This window comes from Nannobrachium achirus (assembly GCF_963921795.1).
Source record: "Nannobrachium achirus genome assembly, chromosome: 9".
Classification (NCBI taxonomy): domain Eukaryota; kingdom Metazoa; phylum Chordata; class Actinopteri; order Myctophiformes; family Myctophidae; genus Nannobrachium; species Nannobrachium achirus.
This window is the reverse complement of record NC_137818.1, coordinates 13,450,652-13,476,084: the sequence shown is the minus strand read 5'-3', so window position 1 is coordinate 13,476,084 and position 25,433 is coordinate 13,450,652. Positions and strand designations below refer to the sequence as shown.

At 50.3% G+C, this 25,433-nt stretch overlaps 1 protein-coding gene across 1 annotated transcript; it reads left to right on the top strand.

Moving 5' to 3' along the window:
• Nucleotides 1–435: 435 nt before the first annotated feature.
• On the top strand, nucleotides 436–2,538 carry LOC308290652 (translation initiation factor IF-2, mitochondrial-like; the record flags this gene model as incomplete). The annotated part of the gene is made up of 1 exon (XM_080732563.1): nucleotides 436–2,538. The coding sequence occupies one exon, from the start codon at nucleotides 436–438 to the stop codon at nucleotides 2,536–2,538; it is 2,103 nt and encodes a 700-aa protein (XP_080588689.1).
• Nucleotides 2,539–25,433: the final 22,895 nt, after the last annotated feature.

Below are 25,433 nucleotides of genomic sequence, written 5' to 3'. Positions count from 1 at the left end.
CAGATACGTTCAAGCCTTCTGATATTGTATAGATTTCTATGGGAAATCTTGGAAACGAAGGCTGTAACGAAGGCTCTCACTTACTCTCACGTCATACAGGCAGTTGATAGGTCACCATAGTTACTCATTGAATGTTTATACTCCATATATGGAGATAGCCAACACATCTTACCAAGTCTGACCTTAATACTCCATTTTTGCCCAGGGCGATCTACAGTAGCCTATAGCTCCATATATGGAGCCAGCAAAGTTATCCAGTACTGACATCAGTCATCTAGTCCATCATAGCTGACTCATTGTGACATCAGTGAGCACAGGCACACAGCTAAGCGATTTATAAAGTGTGACCATTACCCCTTGAGCATAGAGGTAAGAGGTATACTACTCTGGCACCCATAGTGTTTGTCATCTGGGATGAATATTATGACATCACTGATGAGGACGACCAGCCAATTGGTCAGCCGCGGTCATGACTCCGCCCTCGTGAGCAGCTTCCTGTGTCCTCGATACCCCGCCCCTCCCCTTCGCAGCCAACCAACCAAGAGCCTCGCTGCTAAACAGGTCAAAGGTCAGAAGACGGGGCATAAACCTCAGAACTGGAAGTCCAACAAAGAGAAACAGGAAGTAGAGATCAGACGGCGGATGACAGTCTCTGAGTTGGCTCACGCCATGAACAAAGACTCTGACCATGTGCTGGAGGCTCTGCATAACACCGGAGCAGAGCTGGATGATGTGGAGCAGAACTCTGTTCTGGAGGAACGGTGGATCAAGGAGGTGGTCAGGAGGTCCGGGATGAAGTTTAAATACCAAACACTGAACCAGAGCAGAGACAGAGCCAACACTGATGCACACAGGAGACCCCCAGCTGAACCTGGCTCCTTGATACAGCGCCCTCCGGTGGTGACCATCATGGGTCATGTGGACCATGGTAAAACCACTCTGCTAGACAGCCTGAGGAAGAGTCAGATCACCTCTAGTGAACATGGGGGAATCACCCAGCACATAGGAGCCTTCATAGTACAGCTTCCTTCAGGAGAGAAGATCACCTTCCTGGACACTCCAGGTCACGCGGCCTTCAGCTCCATGAGGGCACGGGGAGCCCAGGCCACCGACATCATCATCCTGGTGGTGGCAGCAGATGATGGAGTGATGAACCAGACCCTGGAGTCCTTACAGCATGCTAAGAATGCTAACGTGCCCATCATCGTAGCAGTGAATAAGTGTGATAAAAAAATGGCTGATCCAGAGTCAGTGAAACAACAATTGATGCTTCATGATGTGGTTTGTGAAGAATTTGGAGGAGACGTCCAGGCCGTCCATATCTCTGCTCTGAAGGGTGATAATCTATTGGCACTGGTGGAAGCCACGGTAACACAGGCGGAGGTGATGGAGTTGAAGGCGGAGCCAACAGGACTGGTGGAGGGAATTGTCATCGAGAGCCGCAATGACCGAGGGAAAGGGCCTGTTACCACAGCGATCGTGCAGCGGGGTACTCTCCGTAAGGGCAGTGTGCTGGTAGCAGGTAAAACCTGGGCTAAAGTCCGCTTCCTGTTTGACGAACACAACCGTCTCGTCAAGGAGGCCACACCTGGTGCTGCCGTGGAGATCGTCGGATGGAAGGAGCTCCCTTCTGCTGGCGAGGAGATCCTGGAGGTGGAGTCAGAGCAAAGAGCCAGGGAGGTGGTAGAGTGGAGGTGCTATGCAGAGGAGCAGGCCAGGCTTCAGGAGGAGGTGCAGGTCATTGAGGAGAAGCAGAAGGAGCACCAGGAGGAGCACCGCCGCCAGCGGGAGGCGCTGTCTCACCTGAGCTGGAAGCAGAGGAAAGCAGCTCTGTATCACTCCAACAGACAGCAGTTCACCCAGCGACCCAGCGAAAGGACCGCCAGCCAGGAGTTGATACTCCCTCTCATCATTAAAGGAGACGTGGACGGGTCAGTAGAGACCATCCTGAACATCCTGGACAGTTATGACGGTCAGGGTCAGTGTCACATGGAGCTGCTTCACTTCGGCATCGGAGACGTTTCCGAAAACGACGTCAACATGGCCGCCACCTTCTCAGGCTCCATCTATGGCTTCAACGTGTCAATCAACAAGCTGGCTCAGCAGCTGGCATTGAAGAAAAACGTTGTGGTCAAACTTCACAACGTGATTTACAAACTGATCGATGAGATGAAGAGCCAGCTGAGCAGCATACTGCCGCCTGTGGTCACCGAGAATATCTTGGGGAAGGCATTGGTTCTGGCCATGTTCGAGGTAACCGTGGGGAAGAAGAAGGTTCTGGTGGCCGGCTGCCGGGTCCAGAAAGGAGTTCTGGACCGAAAGATGAAGTTCAGGATGATAAGAAGGAGAGATGTGGTCTGGGAGGGCTCTCTGGCAGCGCTAAAGCATCACAAAGACGACGTCCAATCAGTGAAGAGCGGGATGGAATGCGGCCTTTCTGTCGACGACAACAACATCACCTTCTCTCCCGGCGATGTCATTGTCTGCTACGAGCTAATAGAAACACAGCAGATGATCACATGGGACCCGGGTTTCTGATGACGTCATTGTCTATTCTAATGAGATCACGTTATTCCTCACATTTAGTACTTAAAGGGATTGTTCAGCCAGCATGTGCCGTTCCGCCATGTCATGCTGTGGCATGTGCTGTTCAAAAGTGGCATGGGCCGGTTCCAAAGCGGCATGTGCCGTCAATAGTAATATTAATATATAGTGATAGTGTTATACGTGTGTAATAGTGTAATAGCGTAATAGTGTAATAAGCGTAATAGTGTAATAGGCTTATAATGTAACCTGTGTAATAGTGCAATAAGTGTAAAAGTGTAATAAGTGTAATAGTGTAATGGGTGTAATGGGTGTAAAACCGTGGCATGTGCTGTTCAAAAGTGGCATGAGCCAGTTCCAAAGCGGCATGTGCCGTCAATAGTAATATTAATAATAGTAATAGTGATAGTAGTGTAATAATATGTGTAATAGTGTAATAAGTGTTATAGTGTTATAATGTTATAGGTGTAATAGTGAAATAGTGAAAGAGTGTAATGGGCGTTATAATGTAATAGTTGTAATTTCGCAACTAAAAAATACATTTTAAATGTGCCTGCAACTCGCTGTGTTTGCAACCTTGGACCCTAAACCTTGGACCCTAAACTGACAGAACTGCACTTGTAGAATGTCTGAGCTGTATCGAACCAAAACAAAAATCAAGAATAAGTGCAGTATCTGTGGTAAAATAGGCTAGCGTACTCGGCTGTTAACCGAGGGGATGGTGGTTCGAGCCCACCCAGGGACGAGACAAAAACTGTTTCCCAAAGCTGGTGCTGTGACTTAGATTGTTAAATTGCCTGTCTATTAAACAGGATATCCTGGCTTTAACTCCCAGCAGTGCCTGAGAGTCTCTTTCGTCTTAGAATATTATCAGGCATATAGGTAAAAGGTTCTGACTATCTGCATGAATTTTCCTCCACTGTACGCTTGTTGAATCTGGCCGTGGAGGCAAGTCGCCTTTGATTCAACAAGCGTACAGTGGAGGAAAATTCATGCAGAAAGTGTGGCCACTAGTTCAGAACACAGGAAACTGTCCAAAAATACAGAGACCATATCAAAGGAACAGTGGCTAGCTTACAACACAAATTACAGATGTTTGCCTTTCCCTTACATAAATTTGTGATGTTGTTGTGATGTTGTTAAGTTTTATTATTCTTGTTCCTAACGGTGAAGTCTGCCAGCTAGCTGAATTATGGGCAATTGGTCAGAGTGCAACACTGAACCTTAACACTGGTGTTGAACGCACTGTGAAAAGCGGGCCAGTGGTGCAATGGATAACGCGTCTGCCTACGGAGCAGAAGATTCCAGGTTCGACTCCTGGCTGGCTCGTCAACAGATTTGACCCAACATGGGTGAGAGTCCACATAGGCCTCACGGTGAAGTCCGCCAGCTTGCTGAATTATGGGCAATTTGTCAGAGGGCAACACTGCACCTTAACACTGGTGTTGAACGCGCTGTGAAAAGAGTGCCAGTGGCGCAATGGATAACGCGTCTGTCTACGGAGCAGAAGATTCCAGGTTTGACTCCTGGCTGGCTCGCAAACAGATTTGACCCAACGTGGGTGAGAGTCAACGTAGGCCTAACGGTGAAGTCTGCCAGCTTGCTGAATTATGGGCAATTTGTCGGAGGGCAACACTGCACCTTAACACTGGTGTTGAACGCGCTGTGAAAAGAGGGCCAGTGGCGCAATGGATAACGCGTCTGCCTACGGAGCAGAAGATTCCAGGTTCGACTCCTGGCTGGCTCGCCAACAGATTTTACCCAACGCTGGGTGAGAGTCCACTAAGGCCTAACGGTGAAGTCTGCCAGCTAGCTGAATTATGGGCAATTTGTCGGAGGGCAACACTGCACCTTAACACTGGTGTTGAACGCGCTGTGAAAAGAGGGCCAGTGGCGCAATGGATAACGCGTCTGCCTACGGAGCAGAAGATTCCAGGTTCGACTCCTGGCTGGCTCGCAAACAGATTTGACCCAACGTGGGTGAGAGTCCACTTAGGCCTCACGGTGAAGTCCGCCAGCTTGCTGAATTATGGGCAATTTGTCGGAGGGCAACACTGCACCTTACCACTGGTGTTGAACGCGATGTGAAATGAGGGCCAGTGGCGCAATGGATAACGCGTCTGCCTACGGAGCAGAAGATTCCAGGTTCGACTCCTGGCTGGATCGCAAACAGATTTGACCCAACGTGGGTGAGAGTCCACTAAGGCCTAACGGTGAAGTCCGCCAGCTAGCTGGATTATGGGCAATTTGTTGGAGGGCAACACTGCACCTTAACACTGGTGTTGAACGCGCTGTGAAAAGAGGGCCAGTGGCGCAATGGATAACGCGTCTGCCTACGGAGCAGAAGATTCCAGGTTCGACTCCTGGCTGGCTCGCAAACGGATTTAACCCAACCTGGGTGAGAGTCCACTTAGGCCTCACGGTGAAGTCCGCCAGCTTGCTGAATTATGGGCAATTTGTCGGAGGGCAACACTGCACCTTAACACTGGTGTTGAACGCGCTGTGAAAAGTGGGCCAGTGGCGCAATGGATAACGCGTCTGCCTACGGAGCAGAAGATTCCAGGTTCGACTCCTGGCTGGCTCGCAAACAGATTTGACCCAACGTGGGTGAGAGTCCACTTAGGCCTCACTGTGAAGTCCGCCTGCTTGCTGAATTATGGGCAATTTGTCGGAGGGCAACACTGCACCTTAACACTGGTGTTGAACGCGATGTGAAATGAGGGCCAGTGGCGCAATGGATAACGCGTCTGCCTACGGAGCAGAAGATTCCAGGTTCGACTCCTGGCTGGCTCGCAAACAGATTTGACCCAACGTGGGTGAGAGTCCACTTAGGCCTAACGGTGAAGTCCGCCAACTTGCTGAATTATGGGCAATTTGTCGGAGGGCAACACTGCACCTTAACACTGGTGTTGAACGTGCTGTGAAAAGAGGGCCAGTGGCGCAATGGATAACGCGTCTGCCTACGGAGCAGAAGATTCCAGGTTCGACTCCTGGCTGGCTCGCCAACCGATTTGACCCAACGCTGGGTTAGAGTCCACTAAGGCCTAACGGTGAAGTCCACCAGCTAGCTGAATTATGGGCAATTTGTCAGAGGGCAACACTGCACCTTAACACTGGTGTTGAACGCGATGTGAAATGAGGGCCAGTGGCGCAATGGATAACGCGTCTGCCTACGGAGCAGAAGATTCCAGGTTCGACTCCTGGCTGGCTCGCAAACAGATTTGACCCAACGTGGGTGAGAGTCCACTTAGGCCTCACGGTGAAGTCCGCCAGCTTGCTGAATTATGGGCAATTTGTCGGAGGGCAACACTGCACCTTACCACTGGTGTTGAACGCGATGTGAAATGAGGGCCAGTGGCGCAATGGATAACGCGTCTGCCTACGGAGCAGAAGATTCCAGGTTCGACTCCTGGCTGGATCGCAAACAGATTTGACCCATCGTGGGTGAGAGTCCACTAAGGCCTAACGGTGAAGTCCGCCAGCTAGCTGGATTATGGGCAATTTGTTGGAGGGCAACACTGCACCTTAACACTGGTGTTGAACGCGCTGTGAAAAGAGGGCCAGTGGCGCAATGGATAACGCGTCTGCCTACGGAGCAGAAGATTCCAGGTTCGACTCCTGGCTGGCTCGCAAACAGATTTGACCCAACGTGGGTGAGAGTCCACTTAGGCCTAACGGTGAAGTCCGCCAACTTGCTGAATTATGGGCAATTTGTCGGAGGGCAACACTGCACCTTAACACTGGTGTTGAACGTGCTGTGAAAAGAGGGCCAGTGGCGCAATTGATAACGCGTCTGCCTACGGAGCAGAAGATTCCAGGTTCGACTCCTGGCTGGCTCGCCAACCGATTTGACCCAACGCTGGGTTAGAGTCCACTAAGGCCTAACGGTGAAGTCCACCAGCTAGCTGAATTATGGGCAATTTGTCACAGGGCAACACTGGTGTTGAACGCGATGTGAAATGAGGGCCAGTGGCGCAATGGATAACGCGTCTGCCTACGGAGCAGAAGATTCCAGGTTCGACTCCTGGCTGGCTCGCAAACAGATTTGACCCAACGTGGGTGAGAGTCCACTTAGGCCTAACGGTGAAGTCCGCCAGCTTGCTGAATTATGGGCAATTTGTCGGAGGGCAACACTGCACCTTAACACTGGTGTTGAACGCGCTGTGAAAAGAGGGCCAGTGGCGCAATGGATAACGCGTCTGCCTACGGAGCAGAAGATTCCAGGTTCGACTCCTGGCTGGCTCACAAACAGATTTCACCCAACGTGGGTGAGAGTCCACTTAAGCCTCACGGTGAAGTCCGCCAGCTTGCTGAATTATGGGCAATTTGTCGGAGGGCAACACTGCACCTTAACACTGGTGTTGAACGCGATGTGAAATGAGGGCCAGTGGCGCAATGGATAACGCGTCTGCCTACGGAGCAGAAGATTCCAGGTTCGACTCCTGGCTGGCTCGCAAACAGATTTGACCCAACGTGGGTGAGAGTCCACTTAGGCCTAACGGTGAAGTCCGCCAACTTGCTGAATTATGGGCAATTTGTCGGAGGGCAACACTGCACCTTAACACTGGTGTTGAACGTGCTGTGAAAAGAGGGCCAGTGGCGCAATGGATAACGCGTCTGCCTACGGAGCAGAAGATTCCAGGTTCGACTCCTGGCTGGCTCGCCAACTGATTTGACCCAACGCTGGGTTAGAGTCCACTAAGGCCTAACGGTGAAGTCCACCAGCTAGCTGAATTATGGGCAATTTGTCAGAGGGCAACACTGCACCTTAACACTGGTGTTGAACGCGATGTGAAATGAGGGCCAGTGGCGCAATGGATAACGCGTCTGCCTACGGAGCAGAAGATTCCAGGTTCGACTCCTGGCTGGCTCGCAAACAGATTTGACCCAACGTGGGTGAGAGTCCACTTAGGCCTAACGGTGAAGTCCGCCAGCTTGCTGAATTATGGGCAATTTGTCGGAGGGCAACACTGCACCTTAACACTGGTGTTGAACGCGCTGTGAAAAGAGGGCCAGTGGCACAATGGATAACGCGTCTGCCTACGGAGCAGAAGATTCCAGGTTCGACTCCTGGCTGGCTCACAAACAGATTTCACCCAACGTGGGTGAGAGTCCACTTAAGCCTCACGGTGAAGTCCGCCAGCTTGCTGAATTATGGGCAATTTGTCGGAGGGCAACACTGCACCTTAACACTGGTGTTGAACGCGATGTGAAATGAGGGCCAGTGGCCCAATGGATAATGCGTCTGCCTACGGAGCAGAAGATTCCAGGTTTGACTCCTGGCTGGCTCGCAAACAGATTTGACCCAACGTGGGTGAGAGCCCACTTAGGCCTAACGGTGAAGTCCGCCAGCTTGCTGAATTATGGGCAATTTGTCAGAGGGCAACACTGCACCTTAACACTGGTGTTGAACGCAATGTGAAATGAGGGCCAGTGGCGCAATGGATAACGCGTCTGCCTACGGAGCAGAAGATTCCAGGTTCGACTCCTGGCTGGCTCGCAAACAGATTTGACCCAACGTTGGTGAGAGTCCACTTAGGCCTAACGGTGAAGTCCGCCAGCTTGCTGAATTATCGGCAATTTGTCGGAGGGCAACACTGCACCTTAACACTGGTGTTGAACGCGCTGTGAAAAGAGGGCCAGTGGCGCAATGGATAACGCGTCTGCCTACGGAGCAGAAGATTCCAGGTTCGACTCCTGGCTGGCTCGCCAACAGATCTGACCCAACGCTGGGTGAGAGTCCACTAAGGCCTAACGGTGAAGTCCGCCAGCTAGCTGAATTATGGGCAATTTGTCGGAGGGCAACACTGCACCTTAACACTGGTGTTGAACGCGCTGTGAAAAGAGGGCCAGTGGCGCAATGGATAACGCGTCTGCCTACGGAGCAGAAGATTCCAGGTTCGACTCCTGGCTGGCTCGCAAACAGATTTGACCCAACGTGGGTGAGAGTCCACTTAGGCCTAACGGTGAAGTCCGCCAGCTTGCTGAATTATGGGCAATTTGTCGGAGGGCAACACTGCACCTTAACACTGGTGTTGAACGCGCTGTGAAAAGAGGGCCAGTGGCGCAATGGATAACGCGTCTGCCTACGGAGCAGAAGATTCCAGGTTCGACACCCAACGTGGGTGAGAGTCCACTTAAGCCTCACGGTGAAGTCCGCCAGCTAGCTGAATTATGGGCAATTTGTCGGAGGGCAACACTGCACATTAACACTGGTGTTGAACGTGCTGTGAAAAGAGGGCCAGTGGCGCAATGGATAACGCGTCTGCCTACGGAGCAGAAGATTCCAGGTTCGACTCCTGGCTGGCTCGCCAACTGAACTTACCCAACGCTGGGTTAGAGTCCACTAAGGCCTAACGGAGAAGTCCACCAGCTAGCTGAATTATGGGCAATTTGTGAGAGGGCAACACTGCACCTTAACACTGGTGTTGAACGCGATGTGAAATGAGGGCCAGTGGCGCAATGGATAACGCGTCTGCCTACGGAGCAGAAGATTCCAGGTTCGACTCCTGGCTGGCTTGCAAACAGATTTGACCCAACGTGGGTGAGAGTCCACTTAGGCCTAACGGTGAAGTCCGCCAGCTTGCTGAATTATGGGCAATTTGTCGGAGGGCAACACTGCACCTTAACACTGGTGTTGAACGCACCGTGAAAAAAGGGCCAGTGGCGCAATGGATAACGCGTCTGCCTACGGAGCAGAAGATTCCAGGTTCGACTCCTGGCTGGCTCGCCAACAGATCTGACCCAACGCTGGGTGAGAGTCCACTAAGGCCTAACGGTGAAGTCCGCCAGCTAGCTGAATTATGGGCAATTTGTCGGAGGGCAACACTGCACCTTAACACTGGTGTTGAACGCGCTGTGAAAAGAGGGCCAGTGGTGCAATGGATAACGCGTCTGCCTACGGAGCAGAAGATTCCAGCTTCGACTCCTGGCTGGCTCGCCAACAGATTTGACCCAACGCTGGGTGAAGTCCGCCAGCTAGCTGAATTATGGGCAATTTGTCGGAGGGCAACACTGCACCTTAACACTGGTGTTGAACGCGCTGTGAAAATAGGGCCAGTGGCGCAATGGATAACGCGTCTGCCTACGGAGCAGAAGATTCCAGGTTCGACTCCTGGCTGGCTCGCCAACCGATTTGACCCAACGCTGGGTTAGAGTCCACTAAGGCCTAACAGTGAAGTCCACCAGCTAGCTGAATTATGGGCAATTTGTCAGAGGGCAACACTGCACCTTAACACTGGTGTTGAACGCGATGTGAAATGAGGGCCAGTGGCGCAATGGATAACGCGTCTGCCTACGGAGCAGAAGATTCCAGGTTCGACTCCTGGCTGGCTCGCAAACAGATTTGACCCAACGTGGGTGAGAGTCCACTAAGGCCTAACGGTGAAGTCCGCCAGCTAGCTGGATTATGGGCAATTTGTTGGAGGGCAACACTGCACCTTAACACTGGTGTTGAACGCGCTGTGAAAAGAGGGCCAGTGGCGCAATGGATAACGCGTCTGCCTACGGAGCAGAAGATTCCAGGTTCGACTCCTGGCTGGCTCGCAAACGGATTTAACCCAACCTGGGTGAGAGTCCACTTAGGCCTCACGGTGAAGTCCGCCAGCTTGCTGAATTATGGGCAATTTGTCGGAGGGCAACACTGCACCTTAACACTGGTGTTCACGCGCTGTGAAAAGAGGGCCAGTGGCGCAATGGATAACGCGTCTGCCTACGGAGCAGAAGATTCCAGGTTCGACTCCTGGCTGGCTCGCAAACCGATTTGACCCAACGTGGGTGAGAGTCCACTTAGGCCTCACGGTGAAGTCCGCCAGCTTGCTGAATTATGGGCAATTTGTCGGAGGGCAACACTGCACCTTAACACTGGTGTTGAACGCGATGTGAAATGAGGGCCAGTGGCGCAATGGATAACGCGTCTGCCTACGGAGCAGAAGATTCCAGGTTCGACTCCTGGCTGGCTCGCAAACAGATTTGACCCAACGTGGGTGAGAGTCCACTTAGGCCTAACGGTGAACTCCGCCAACTTGCTGAATTATGGGCAATTTGTCGGAGGGCAACACTGCACCTTAACACTGGTGTTGAACGTGCTGTGAAAAGAGGGCCAGTGGCGCAATGGATAACGCGTCTGCCTACGGAGCAGAAGATTCCAGGTTCGACTCCTGGCTGGCTCGCCAACAGATCTGACCCAACGCTGGGTGAGAGTCCACTAAGGCCTAACGGCGAAGTCCGCCAGCTAGCTGAATTATGGGCAATTTGTCGGAGGGCAACACTGCACCTTAACACTGGTGTTGAACGCACTGTGAAAAGAGGGCCAGTGGCGCAATGGATAACGCGTCTGCCTACGGAGCAGAAGATTCCAGGTTCGACTCCTGGCTGGCTCGCCAACAGATTTGACCCAACGCTGGGTGAGAGTCCACTAAGGCCTAACGGTGAAGTCTGCCAGCTAGCTGAATAATGGGCAATTTGTCGGAGGGCAACACTGCACCTTAACACTGGTGTTGAACGCGCTGTGAAAATAGGGCCGGTGGCGCAATGGATAACGCGTCTGCCTACGGAGCAGAAGATTCCAGGTTCGACTCCTGGCTGGCTCGCAAACAGATTTGACCCAACGTGGGTGGGAGTCCACTTAGGCCTAACGGTGAAGTCCGCCAGCTTGCTGAATTATGGGCAATTTGTCAGAGGGCAACACTGCACCTTAACACTGGTGTTGAACGTGCTGTGAAAAGAGGGCCAGTGGCGCAATGGATAACGCGTCTGCCTACGGAGCAGAAGATTCCAGGTTCGACTCCTGGCTGGCTCGCCAACCGATTTGACCCACCGCTGGGTTAGAGTCCACTAAGGCCTAACGGTGAAGTCCACCAGCTAGCTGAATTATGGGCAATTTGTCAGAGGGCAACACTGCACCTTAACACTGGTGTTGAACGCGATGTGAAATGAGGGCCAGTGGCACAATGGATAACGCGTCTGCCTACGGAGCAGAAGATTCCAGGTTCGACTCCTGGCTGGCTCGCAAACAGATTTGACCCAACGCGGGTGATAGTCCACTTAGGCCTAACGGTGAAGTCCGCCAGCTTGCTGAATTATGGGCAATTTGTCGGAGGGCAACACTGCACCTTAACACTGGTGTTGAACGTGCTGTGAAAAGAGGGCCAGTGGCGCAATGGATAACGCGTCTGCCTACGGAGCAGAAGATTCCAGGTTCGACTCCTGGCTGGCTCGCAAACAGATTTCACCCAACGTGGGTGAGAGTCCACTTAAGCCTCACGGTGAAGTCCGCCAGCTAGCTGAATTATGGGCAATTTGTCGGAGGGCAACACTGCACCTTAACACTGGTGTTGAACGTGCTGTGAAAAGAGGGCCAGTGGCGCAATGGATAACGCGTCTGCCTACGGAGCAGAAGATTCCAGGTTTGACTCCTGGCTGGCTCGCCAACTGAATTTACCCAACGCTGGGTTAGAGTCCACTAAGGCCTAACGGAGAAGTCCACCAGCTAGCTGAATTATGGGCAATTTGTCAGAGGGCAACACTGCACCTTAACACTGGTGTTGAACGCGATGTGAAATGAGGGCCAGTGGCGCAATGGATAACGCGTCTGCCTACGGAGCAGAAGATTCCAGGTTCGACTCCTGGCTGGCTTGCAAACAGATTTGACCCAACGTGGGTGAGAGTCCACTTAGGCCTAACGGTGAAGTCCGCCAGCTTGCTGAATTATGGGCAATTTGTCGGAGGGCAACACTGCACCTTAACACTGGTGTTGAACGCGCTGTGAAAAGAGGGCCAGTGGCGCAATGGATAACGCGTCTGCCTACGGAGCAGAAGATTCCAGGTTCGACTCCTGGCTGGCTCGCCAACAGATCTGACCCAACGCTGGGTGAGAGTCCACTAAGGCCTAACGGTGAAGTCCGCCAGCTAGCTGAATTATGGGCAATTTGTCGGAGGGCAACACTGCACCTTAACACTGGTGTTGAACGCGCTGTGAAAAGAGGGCCAGTGGTGCAATGGATAACGCGTCTGCCTATGGAGCAGAAGATTCCAGGTTCGACTCCTGGCTGGCTCGCCAACAGGTTTGACCCAACGCTGGGTGAAGTCCGCCAGCTAGCTGAATTATGGGCAATTTGTCGGAGGGCAACACTGCACCTTAACACTGGTGTTGAACGCGCTGTGAAAATAGGGCCAGTGGCGCAATGGATAACGCGTCTGCCTACGGAGCAGAAGATTCCAGGTTCGACTCCTGGCTGGCTCGCCAACCGATTTGACCCAACGCTGGGTTAGAGTCCACTAAGGCCTAACGGTGAAGTCCACCAGCTAGCTGAATTATGGGCAATTTGTCAGAGGGCAACACTGCACCTTAACACTGGTGTTGAACGCGATGTGAAATGAGGGCCAGTGGCGCAATGGATAACGCGTCTGCCTACGGAGCAGAAGATTCCAGGTTCGACTCCTGGCTGGCTCGCAAACAGATTTGACCCAACGTGGGTGAGAGTCCACTAAGGCCTAACGGTGAAGTCCGCCAGCTAGCTGGATTATGGGCAATTTGTTGGAGGGCAACACTGCACCTTAACACTGGTGTTGAACGCACTGTGAAAAGAGGGCCAGTGGCGCAATGGATAACGCGTCTGCCTACGGAGCAGAAGATTCCAGGTTCGACTCCTGGCTGGCTCGCAAACGGATTTAACCCAACCTGGGTGAGAGTCCACTTAGGCCTCACGGTGAAGTCCGCCAGCTTGCTGAATTATGGGCAATTTGTCGGAGGGCAACACTGCACCTTAACACTGGTGTTGAACGCGCTGTGAAAAGAGGGCCAGTGGCGCCTGCTGTGACTTCTCTGTCGAGGTTGGCGGACCAATCGCGGTCCCCGTTTCCCGGCGCTACGCTAGAAAACGGCCCAGTCAAATCTCTCGCGCCTCTGCCAAAACGGCCAATCGCTGCAGCGCAATCCTGGCTTCTCTCCATCCCGACCAATGAAATCGTCCCCATGCAGGATTCCCCGCGGTCAAGCTCCCCCCACCTCCAGAATCAACTGACACTCACTCAGACAGCCATTCTTACGCGTTCCTGGACGCAGAAGCCAGCCAAGGAATAAATACAAGATAACGTTTGATTTTGATAGATTTTTACACTTTGTCAGCTTGTTCTTTTGTCATTCTATGGTCTAGTTACTGTGGTTTTTAACGTGACCCTATTTAGAAATCATTTGGCTGTTCATTGCAACGAGGAAATGTTATTTACAAGCCAATTCTCATTTGTTGTCATGGCCTGCTACAGTATGTGATGCACCGGACCTGCCAAACTACACAGACTGCGTGGGAATCATTTTAATATTCAATTTGATTGACTGATCATTAATGTTACAGGCTTACAGCCGATCGCTTTGATTATGGACTGCTGCTGCTGCTGCATGTCGCGTATTGCATCTGAAACACTGTCTGGTTGAAACATCACCCCTGGAATTAATCATTCCTGCTGCTTATAAATGCTCCAGTTGTTTTATTTGTGTAGTCTGTTTGAGAAGAAGCACAAACACTTTATTTATGGATTAATAACTCCACATGCCGGGTTTCCTTTATTGCGCGATTTGGGCTGGTGCACGATTAAATGATTAATTCATTAATTAATGCTTGTTTTTGCCTTCAATTTCATTACAAATAAATCAAACCAACCACTCATTCAGTTAATAATAATAGCCTACCTAGAATACCTATATATACTGTAATTAGCAGAAGTGGATAGTGTCAGTTCCTCCTTGTGTCAATTCTATTCAAAGAAATGATTAGCGAAGCATTGCCATTGATTGATTCATTCACTCTTTCAGTTTGATTAATTCATTGCACAGCAAATAAAGACCTGATTACAAATGTTTTCTATAACAAGTAATTGTAGATGATAGTTATAATTTATATCATATCAATTATGGTTTTATATAAAGGCAAGCAAAGCTCAGAGCTTTGAGAATCAATGTCGGGGAATTTCCATTTGGAGCGCAACACTGCATGGAGAGCTGGTAGATGGCTATTTTCAAATGCCAACGTTTCAATATTTACAGATTTAATAGGGACACAATACAGTCATTGGTCATGCTCTGCTTTCAAAGGAATGAGGAGATGTTTTGTTTTGTTTAAATCGCTTCATAATGACCAACTTACTTGACCAAGGCATGATTGAATAGACGGTGTTGCTCCCTATGCGTAATGCGCGGCGCGCCACACACAAAAAAACAGAGTTACAAGATATCAACGCATTGCGTCATGGCGTGTTGACAGCTTATACATCTGTTATTTTGGACACATGGTCATGGAGAGATTTGGAGACGGCAGCGCATCAACCCGACATTTCGGTGACTCCAGAACGCAAGTAGATTGCGGTTAATAATACCTATAGAATAAGGCTACAAAACACTTCATAGACTATTTGATTTATTTCTGAGCTAGTAAGACACTTCATAGATGTTTCCTGAATCTAAAGAACAATCAATGACAACGGCTTTTAACAGAAATAGTGTTTTTATTAGGCTATTAGGCAACGCAACAAATGCAAATGATCACGCATGGTTTAACCATATCCTATAAATAGCCAAACATTTCATTATGAAATGTAACAGTAGGTCTATAGTCTATAAAGAAAAATATAGGCTGACAGCCTACCAAGACAATAAAAAACTAGAGTAAAGGTGGGTTGGAGGTTAATGTTGATCGCCCGAGCTGCTTCAATTCCCAGACCCTATATGGTCATTTCTCAAACAATTAGGCTACTCTTAGTCAAATTTGTATTTATTCTGTGAACTCTCTATTTATTTTCTTGTATGACATGTGTTAGTATAGGACGGGACCTATCTCCCTTAGTCCCTTTCTATTTATGCTATCAATTAAACATCAGGCCTGTGTAGTGAGGCTGTGGGTTGGGCTGTGGCGCTCTGGCGCGCCATGGACATTGTCTTTATAAACTTTTGCAAGAAATATAACCCCGATTGCAATAACAGTGGTCAGTAGGCCTACATGCAGGCTATAGTGTTGTCTGTCAAAATATTTTTTATTTCAAGACTATAAAAAGCTTAGGCTATATGGTCACCGCATATCCTATAGCCTATATGATTATGTGCCTATTCATATGTTTTTCAAACAAGCAAACACATAGAAATTACATATAAAAAGAATAATAAGAAGTAGGCTAGGCCTAGTGAAAATAGCCAATCTACAAGCAGATCTGCTGTTTTGACTAGTTTGGGTCCCGGCCAGGAAAACGTCTAATCAATTGATGTCGGATATAAATTACGTCTGCTAACACGGTAACCGGACAATATTTAGGTGGTTGTCAGAAAGAAACGTTCATGCACGCACCGTGGCGCACGCACTGTAAGTCACCCAGATACATCTCTCGTTCTTTTGATTGAATACTTTAATAGCAGTTTGCATATAAGAATCACAGGGACAGGGCAGTATTACTTCATGTCACGTTCATGTTAATGTGTTATGGTTACGTTATGGTATAAAGGCTCCGTCTGGACTCGATCTTAATGTCCGGTGTGTGTGGTTTACTATGATTGGCGGAGCGTATCATTTTCTGTCGCCGCGACCTCGACAAACACGCGATGGCCTTGGCGCAATGGATAACGCGTCTGCCTACGGAGCAGAAGATTCCAGGTTCAACTCCTGGCTGGCTCGCAAACAGATTTGACCCAACGTGGGTGAGAGTCCACTTAGGCCTCACAGTGAAGTCCGCCAGCTTGCTGAATTATGGGCAATTTGTCGGAGGGCAACACTGCACCTTAACACTGGTGTTGAACGCGATGTGAAATGAGGGCCAGTGGCGCAATGGATAACGCGTCTGCCTACGGAGCAGAAGATTCCAGGTTCGACTCCTGGCTGGCTCGCAAACAGATTTGACCCAACGTGGGTGAGAGTCCACTTAGGCCTAACGGTGAAGTCCGCCAACTTGCTGAATTATGGGCAATTTGTCGGAGGGCAACACTGCACCTTAACACTGGTGTTGAACGTGCTGCGAAAAGAGGGCCAGTGGCGCAATGGATAACGCGTCTGCCTACGGAGCAGAAGATTCCAGGTTCGAATCCTGGCTGGCTCGCCAACCGATTTGACCCAACGCTGGGTTAGAGTCCACTAAGGCCTAACGGTGAAGTCCACCAGCTAGCTGAATTATGGGTAATTTGTCACAGGGCAACACTGCACCTTAACACTGGTGTTGAACGCGATGTGAAATGAGGGCCAGTGGCGCAATGGATAACGCGTCTGCCTACGGAGCAGAAGATTCCAGGTTCGACTCCTGGCTGGCTCGCAAACAGATTTGACCCAACGTGGGTGAGAGTCCACTTAGGCCTAACGGTGAAGTCCGCCAGCTTGCTGAATTATGGGCAATTTGTCGGAGGGCAACACTGCACCTTAACACTGGTGTTGAACGTGCTGTGAAAAGAGGGCCATTGGCGCAATGGATAACGCGTCTGCCTACGGAGCAGAAGATTCCAGGTTCGACTCCTGGCTGGCTCGCAAACAGATTTCACCCAACGTGGGTGAGAGTCCACTTAAGCCTCACGGTGAAGTCCGCCAGCTTGCTGAATTATGGGCAATTTGTCGGAGGGCAACACTGCACCTTAACACTGGTGTTGAACGCGATGTGAAATGAGGGCCAGTGGCGCAATGGATAACGCGTCTGCCTACGGAGCAGAAGATTCCATGTTTGACTTCTGGCTGGCTCGCAAACAGATTTGACCCAACGTGGGTGAGAGTCCACTTAGGCCTAACGGTGAAGTCCGCCAGCTTGCTGAATTATGGGCAATTTGTCAGAGGGCAACAATGCACCTTAACACTGGTGTTGAACGCGATGTGAAATGAGGGCCAGTGGCGCAATGGATAACGCGTCTGCCTACGGAGCAGAAGATTCCAGGTTCGACTCCTGGCTGGCTCGCCAACAGATCTGACCCAACGCTGGGTGAGAGTCTACTAAGCCCTAACGGTGAAGTCCGCCAGCTAGCTGAATTATGGGCAATTTGTCGGAGGGCAACACTGCACCTTAACACTGGTGTTGAACGCGCTGTGAAAAGAGGGCCAGTGGCGCAATGGATAACGCGTCTGCCTACGGAGCAGAAGATTCCAGGTTCGACTCCTGGCTGGCTCGCCAACAGATTTGACCCAACGCTGGGTGAGAGTCCACTAAGGCCTAACGGTGAAGTCCGCCAGCTAGCTGAATTATGGGCAATTTGTCGGAGGGCAACACTGCACCTTAACACTGGTGTTGAACGCGCTGTGAAAATAGGGCCAGTGGCGCAATGGATAACGCGTCTGCCTACGGAGCAGAAGATTCCAGGTTCGACTCCTGGCTGGCTCGCCAACCGATTTGACCCAACGCTGGGTTAGAGTCCACTTAGGCCTAACGGTGAAGTCCGCCAGCTTGCTGAATTATGGGCAATTTGTCGGAGGGCAACACTGCACCTTAACACTGGTGTTGAACGCGATGTGAAATGAGGGCCAGTGGCGCAATGGATAACGCGTCTGCCTACGGAGCAGAAGATTCCAGGTTTGACTCCTGGCTGGCTCGCAAACAGATTTGACCCAACGTGGGTGAGAGTCCACTTAGGCCTAACGGTGAAGTCCGCCAGCTTGCTGAATTATGGGCAATTTGTCGGAGGGCAACACTGCACCTTAACACTGGTGTTGAACGTGCTGTGAAAAGAGGGCCAGTGGCGCAATGGATAACGCGTCTGCCTACGGAGCAGAAGATTCCAGGTTCGACTCCTGGCTGGCTCGCCAACCGATTTGACCCAACGCTGGGTTAGAGTCCACTAAGGCCTAACGGTGAAGTCCACCAGCTAGCTGAATTATGGGCAATTTGTCAGAGGGCAACACTGCACCTTAACACTGGTGTTGAACGCGATGTGAAATGAGGGCCAGTGGCGCAATGGATAACGCGTCTGCCTACGGAGCAGAAGATTCCAGGTTCGACTCCTGGCTGGCTCGCAAACAGATTTGACCCAACGTGGGTGAGAGTCCACTTAGGCCTAACGGTGAAGTCCGCCAGCTTGCTGAATTATGGGCAATTTGTCGGAGGGCAACACTGCACCTTAACACTGGTGTTGAACGCGCTGTGAAAAGAGGGCCAGTGGCGCAATGGATAACGCGTCTGCCTACGGAGCAGAAGATTCCAGGTTCAACTCCTGGCTGGCTCGCCAACAGATCTGACCCAACGCTGGGTGAGATTCCACTAAGGCCTAACGGTGAAGTCCGCCAGCTAGCTGAATTATGGGCAATTTGTCGGAGGGCAACACTGCACCTTAACACTGGTGTTGAACGCGCTGTGAAAAGAGGGCCAGTGGCGCAATGGATAACGCGTCTGCCTACGGAGCAGAAGATTCCAGGTTCGACTCCTGGCTGGCTCGCCAACCGATTTGACCCAACGCTGGGTTAGAGTCCACTTAGGCCTAACGGTGAAGTCCGCCAGCTTGCTGAATTATGGGCAATTTGTCGGAGGGCAACACTGCACCTTAACACTGGTGTTGAACGCACTGTGGAAAGAGGGCCAGTGGCGCAATAGATAACGCGTCTGCCTACGGAGCAGAAGATTCCAGGTTCGACTCCTGGCTGGCTCGCAAACAGATTTCACCCAACGTGGGTGAGAGTCCACTTAAGCCTCACGGTGAAGTCCGCCAGCTTGCTGAATTATGGGCAATTTGTCGGAGGGCAACACTGCACCTTAACACTGGTGTTGAACGCGATGTGAAATGAGGGCCAGTGGCGCAATGGATAACGCGTCTGCCTACGGAGCAGAAGATTCCAGGTTTGACTCCTGGCTGGCTCGCAAACAGATTTGACCCAACGTGGGTGAGAGTCCACTTAGGCCTAACGGTGAAGTCCGCCAGCTTGCTGAATTATGGGCAATTTGTCGGAGGGCAACACTGCACCTTAACACTGGTGTTGAACGTGCTGTGAAAAGAGGGCCAGTGGCGCAATGGATAACGCGTCTGCCTACGGAGCAGAAGATTCCAGGTTGACTCCTGGCTGGCTCGCCAACCGATTTGACCCAACGCTGGGTTAGAGTCCACTAAGGCCTAACGGTGAAGTCCACCACCTAGCTGAATTATGGGCAATTTGTCAGAGGGCAACACTGCACCTTAACACTGGTGTTGAACGCGATGTGAAATGAGGGCCAGTGGCGCAATGGATAACGCGTCTGCCTACGGAGCAGAAGATTCCAGGTTCGACTCCTGGCTGGCTCGCAAACAGATTTGACCCAACGTGGGTGAGAGTCCACTTAGGCCTAACGGTGAAGTCCGCCAGCTTGCTGAATTATGGGCAATTTGTCGGAGGGCAACACTGCACCTTAACACTGGTGTTGAACGCGCTGTGAAAAGAGGGCCAGTGGCGCAATGGATAACGCGTCTGCCTACGGAGCAGAAGATTCCAGGTTCGACTCCTGGCTGGCTCGCCAACAGATTTGACCCAACGCTGGGTGAAGTCCGCCAGCTAGCTGAATTATGGGCAATTTGTCGGAGGGCAACACTGCACCTTAACACTGGTGTTGAACGCGCTGTGAAAATAGGGCCAGTGGCGCAATGGATAACGCGTCTGCCTACGGAGCAGAAGATTCCAGGTTCGACTCCTGGCTGGCTCGCCAACCGATTTGACCCAACGCTGGGTTAGAGTCCACAAAGGCCTAACGGTGAAGTCCACCAGCTAGCTGAATTATGGGCAATTTGTCAGAGGGCAACACTGCACCTTAACACTGGTGTTGAACGCACTGTGAAAATAGGGCCAGTGGCGCAATGGATAACGCGTCTGCCTACGGAGCAGAAGATTCCAGGTTCGACTCCTGGCTGGCTCGCCAACCGATTTGACCCAACGCTGGGTTAGAGTCCACTAAGGCCTAACGGTGAAGTCCACCAGCTAGCTGAATTATGGGCAATTTGTCAGAGGGCAACACTGCACCTTAACACTGGTGTTGAACGCGATGTGAAAAGAGGGCCAGTGGCGCAATGGATAACGCGTCTGCCTACGGAGCCGAAGATTCCAGGTTCGACTCCTGGCTGGCTCGCAAACAGATTTGACCCAACGTGGTTGAGAGTCCACTAAGGCCTAACGGTGAAGTCCGCCAGCTAGCTGGATTATGGGCAATTTGTTGGAGGGCAACACTGCACCTTAACACTGGTGTTGAACGCGCTGTGAAAAGACAGCCAGTGGCGCAATGAATAACGCGTCTGCCTACGGAGCAGAAGATTCCAGGTTCGACTCCTGGCTGGCTCGCAAACGGATTTAACCCAACCTGGGTGAGAGTCCACTTAGGCCTCACGGTGAAGTCCGCCAGCTTGCTGAATTATGGGCAATTTGTCGGAGGGCAACACTGCACCTTAACACTGGTGTTGAACGCGCTGTGAAAAGAGGGCCAGTGGCGCAATGGATAACGCGTCTGCCTACGGAGCAGAACATTCCAGGTTCGACTCCTGGCTGGCTCGCAAACAGATTTGACCCAACGTGGGTGAGAGTCCACTTAGGCCTCACGTTGAAGTCCGCCAGCTTGCTGAATTATGGGCAATTTGTCGGAGGGCAACACTGCACCTTAACACTGGTGTTGAACGCGATGTGAAATGAGGGCCAGTGGCGCAATGGATAACGCGTCTGCCTACGGAGCAGAAGATTCCAGGTTCGACTCCTGGCTGGCTCGCCAACCGATTTGACCCAACGCTGGGTTAGAGTCCACAAAGGCCTAACGGTGAAGTCCACCAGCTAGCTGAATTATGGGCAATTTGTCAGAGGGCAACACTGCACCTTAACACTGGTGTTGAACGCGCTGTGAAAATAGGGCCAGTGGCGCAATGGATAACGCGTCTGCCTACGGAGCAGAAGATTCCAGGTTCGACTCCTGGCTGGCTCGCCAACCGATTTGACCCAACGCTGGGTTAGAGTCCACTAAGGCCTAACGGTGAAGTCCACCAGCTAGCTGAATTATGGGCAATTTGTCAGAGGGCAACACTGCACCTTAACACTGGTGTTGAACGCAATGTGAAAAGAGGGCCAGTGGCGCAATGGATAACGCGTCTGCCTACGGAGCAGAAGATTCCAGGTTCGACTCCTGGCTGGCTCGCAAACAGATTTGACCCAACGTGGTTGAGAGTCCACTAAGGCCTAACGGTGAAGTCCGCCAGCTAGCTGGATTATGGGCAATTTGTTGGAGGGCAACACTGCACCTTAACACTGGTGTTGAACGCGCTGTGAAAAGAGGGCCAGTGGCGCAATGGATAACGCGTCTGCCTACGGAGCAGAAGATTCCAGGTTCGACTCCTGGCTGGCTCGCAAACGGATTTAACCCAACCTGGGTGAGAGTCCACTTAGGCCTCACGGTGAAGTCCGCCAGCTTGCTGAATTATGGGCAATTTGTCGGAGGGCAACACTGCACCTTAACACTGGTGTTGAACGCGCTGTGAAAAGAGGGCCAGTGGCGCCTGCTGTGACTTCTCTGTCGAGGTTGGGCCGCCAATCGCTGTCCCCGTTTCCCTGAAATGTCTTAGAAAAAGGACCAAACAAATCTCTCGCGCCTCTGACAAAACGGCCAATCTCGGCGGCGCGATCGTTGTTTCCCTGAACTTTGCTGGAAAACGGACCAGCTGCGGGATTACCAGCAATCAAGCAAGCCCCTCCACCTCCAGAATCAACAGACACTCACTCGACAGCCATTCTTCCGCGTTCCTGCACGCAGAAGCCAGCCAAGGAATAAATAAAAGATACAGTATTGCACAGGACCTGCCAAACTACACAGACTGCGTGGGAATCATTTTAATATTCAATTTGATTGACTGATCATTAATGTTACAGGCTTACAGCCGATCGCTTTGATTATGGACTGCTGCTGCTGCTGCATGTCGCGTATTGCATCTGAAACTGAAACACTGGTTGAAACATCACCCCTGGAATTATTATTCCTGCTGCAGGCCTAAATGCTCCAGTTATTTTATTTGTGTACTATGTGTAGTCTGTTTGAGAAGAAGCACAAACACTTTATTTATAGATGAATAACTCCGCATGCTGGGTTTCCTTTATTGCGCGATTTGGGCTGGTGCACGATTACATTATTAATTCATTAATTAATGCTTGTTTTTGCCTTCAATTTCATTACAAATAAATCAAAACCACTCATTCAGTTAATAATAGTAGCCTACCTAGAATACCTATACTGTAATTATCAGAAGTGATAGTGTCAGTTCCTCCTTGTGTCAATTCTATTCAAAGAAATGATTAGCGAAGCATTGTTGACATTCACTCTTTCAGTTTGATTAATTCATTGCACAGCAAATAAAGACCCGATTACAAACGTTTTCTATAACAAGTAATTGTAGATGATAGTTATAATTTATATCATATCAATTATGGTTTTATATAAAGGCAAGCAAAGCTCAGAGCTTTGAGAATCAATGTCGGGGAATATCCATTTGGAGCGCAACACTGGAGAGCTGGTAGATGGCTATTTTCAAATGCCAACGTTTCAATATATACAGATTTAATAGGGACACAATACAGTCATTGGTCATGCTCTGCTTCTAAGGAATGAGGAGACATTTTTTGTTTTGTTTAAATCGCTTCATAATGACCAACTTACTTGACCAAGGCATGATTGAATAGACGGTGTTGCTCCCTAGCTGCGTAATGCGCGGCGCGCCACACACAAAAAACAGAGTTACAAGATATCAACGCATTGTGTCATGGCGTGTCGACGGCTTATACATCTGTTATTTTGGACACATGGTCATGGAGAGATTTGGAGACGGCAGCGCATCAACCCGACATTTCGGTGACTGCAGAACGCAAGTAGATTGCGGTTAATAATCTATAGAATAAGGCTACAAAACACTTCATAGACTATTTGATTTATTTCTGAGCTAGTAAAACACTTCATAGATGTTTCCTGAATCTAAAGAACAATCAATGACAACGGCTTCTAACAGAAATAGTGTTTTTATTAGGCTATTAGGCAACGCAACAAATGCAAATGATCAAGCATGGTTTAACCATATCCTATAAATAGCCTATAGTCTATAAAGAAAAATATAGGCTGACAGCCTATAAAAAGGCAATAAAAAACTATAGAGTAAAGGTGGGTTGAAGGTTAATGTTGATCGCCCGAGCTGCTTTAATTCCCAGACCCTATATGGTCATTTCTCAAACAATTAGGCAACTCTTAGTCAAATTTGTATTTATTCTGTGAACTCTCTATTTATTTTATTGTATGACATGTGTTAGTATAGGACGGGACATATCTCCCTTTCTATTTATGCTATCAATTAAACATCACACCTGTGTGGCTGTGGCGCTCATGGCGCGTCATGGACATTTATATAACCCCGATTGCAATAACAGTGGTCAGTAGTCCTACATGGCAACAGGCTATAGTGTTGTCTGTCAAAATATATTTTATTTCAAGACTATAAAAAGCTTAGGCTATAATGGTCACCGCATATCCTATAGCCTACGTGATTATGTGCCTATTCATACGTTTTTCAAACAAGCAAACACATCTAAGAAATTACATATAAAAAGAAGAAGAAGAAGTAGGCTAGGCCTACTGAAAATAGCCAATCTACAAGCTCACATCAAGTCGAGACGCGTTGTGAGCTTGTAGATCTGCTGTTTTCACTAGTTTGGGTCCCAGCCAGGAAAACGTCTAATCAATGATGTCGGATATAAATTGCGTCTGCACGGTAACCGGACAATATTTAGGTGGTTGTCAGAAAGAAACGTGCATGCACCCACTGTAGCGCACGCACTGTAAGTCACCCAGATACATCTCTCGTTCTTTTGATTGAATACTTTAATAGCAGTTTGCATATAAAAATCACAGGGACAGGGCAGTATTACTTGTTGCTTCATGTCACGTTCATGTTAATGTGTTATGGTTACGTTATGGTATAAGGTTCCGTCTGGACTTGATCTTGATGTCGGGTGTGTGTGGTTTACTATGATTGGCGGAGCGTATCATTTTCTGTTGCCGCGACCTCGACAAACACGCGATGGCCTTGGCGCAATGGATAACGCGTCTGCCTACGGAGCAGAAGATTCCAGGTTCGACTCCTGGCTGGCTCGCAAACAGATTTGACCCAACGTGGGTGAGAGTCCACTTAGGCCTCACGTTGAAGTCCGCCAGCTTGCTGAATTATGGGCAATTTGTCGGAGGGCAACACTGCACCTTAACACTGGTGTTGAACGCGATGTGAAATGAGGGCCAGTGGCGCAATGGATAACGCGTCTGCCTACGGAGCAGAAGATTCCAGGTTCGACTCCTGGCTGGCTCGCAAACAGATTTGACCCAACGTGGGTGAGAGTCCACTTAGGCCTAACGGTGAAGTCCACCAACTTGCTGAATTATGGGCAATTTGTCGGAGGGCAACACTGCACCTTAACACTGGTGTTGAACGTGCTGTGAAAAGAGGGCCAGTGGCGCAATGGATAACGCGTCTGCCTACGGAGCAGAAGATTCCAGGTTCGACTCCTGGCTGGCTCGCAAACAGAATTGACCCAACGTGGGTGAGAGTCCACTTAGGCCTAACGGTGAAGTCCGCCAGCTTGCTGAATTATGGGCAATTTGTCAGAGGGCAACACTGCACCTTAACACTGGTGTTGAACGCAATGTGAAATGAGGGCCAGTGGCGCAATGGATAACGCGTCTGCCTACGGAGCAGAAGATTCCAGGTTCGACTCCTGGCTGGCTCGCAAACAGATTTGACCCAACGTGGGTGACGGTGAAGTCCGCCAGCTTGCTGAATTATGGGCAATTTGTCGGAGGGCAACACTGCACCTTAACACTGGTGTTGAACGCGCTGTGAAAAGAGGGCCAGTGGCGCAATGGATAACGCGTCTGCCTACGGAGCAGAAGATTCCAGGTTCGACTCCTGGCTGGCTCGC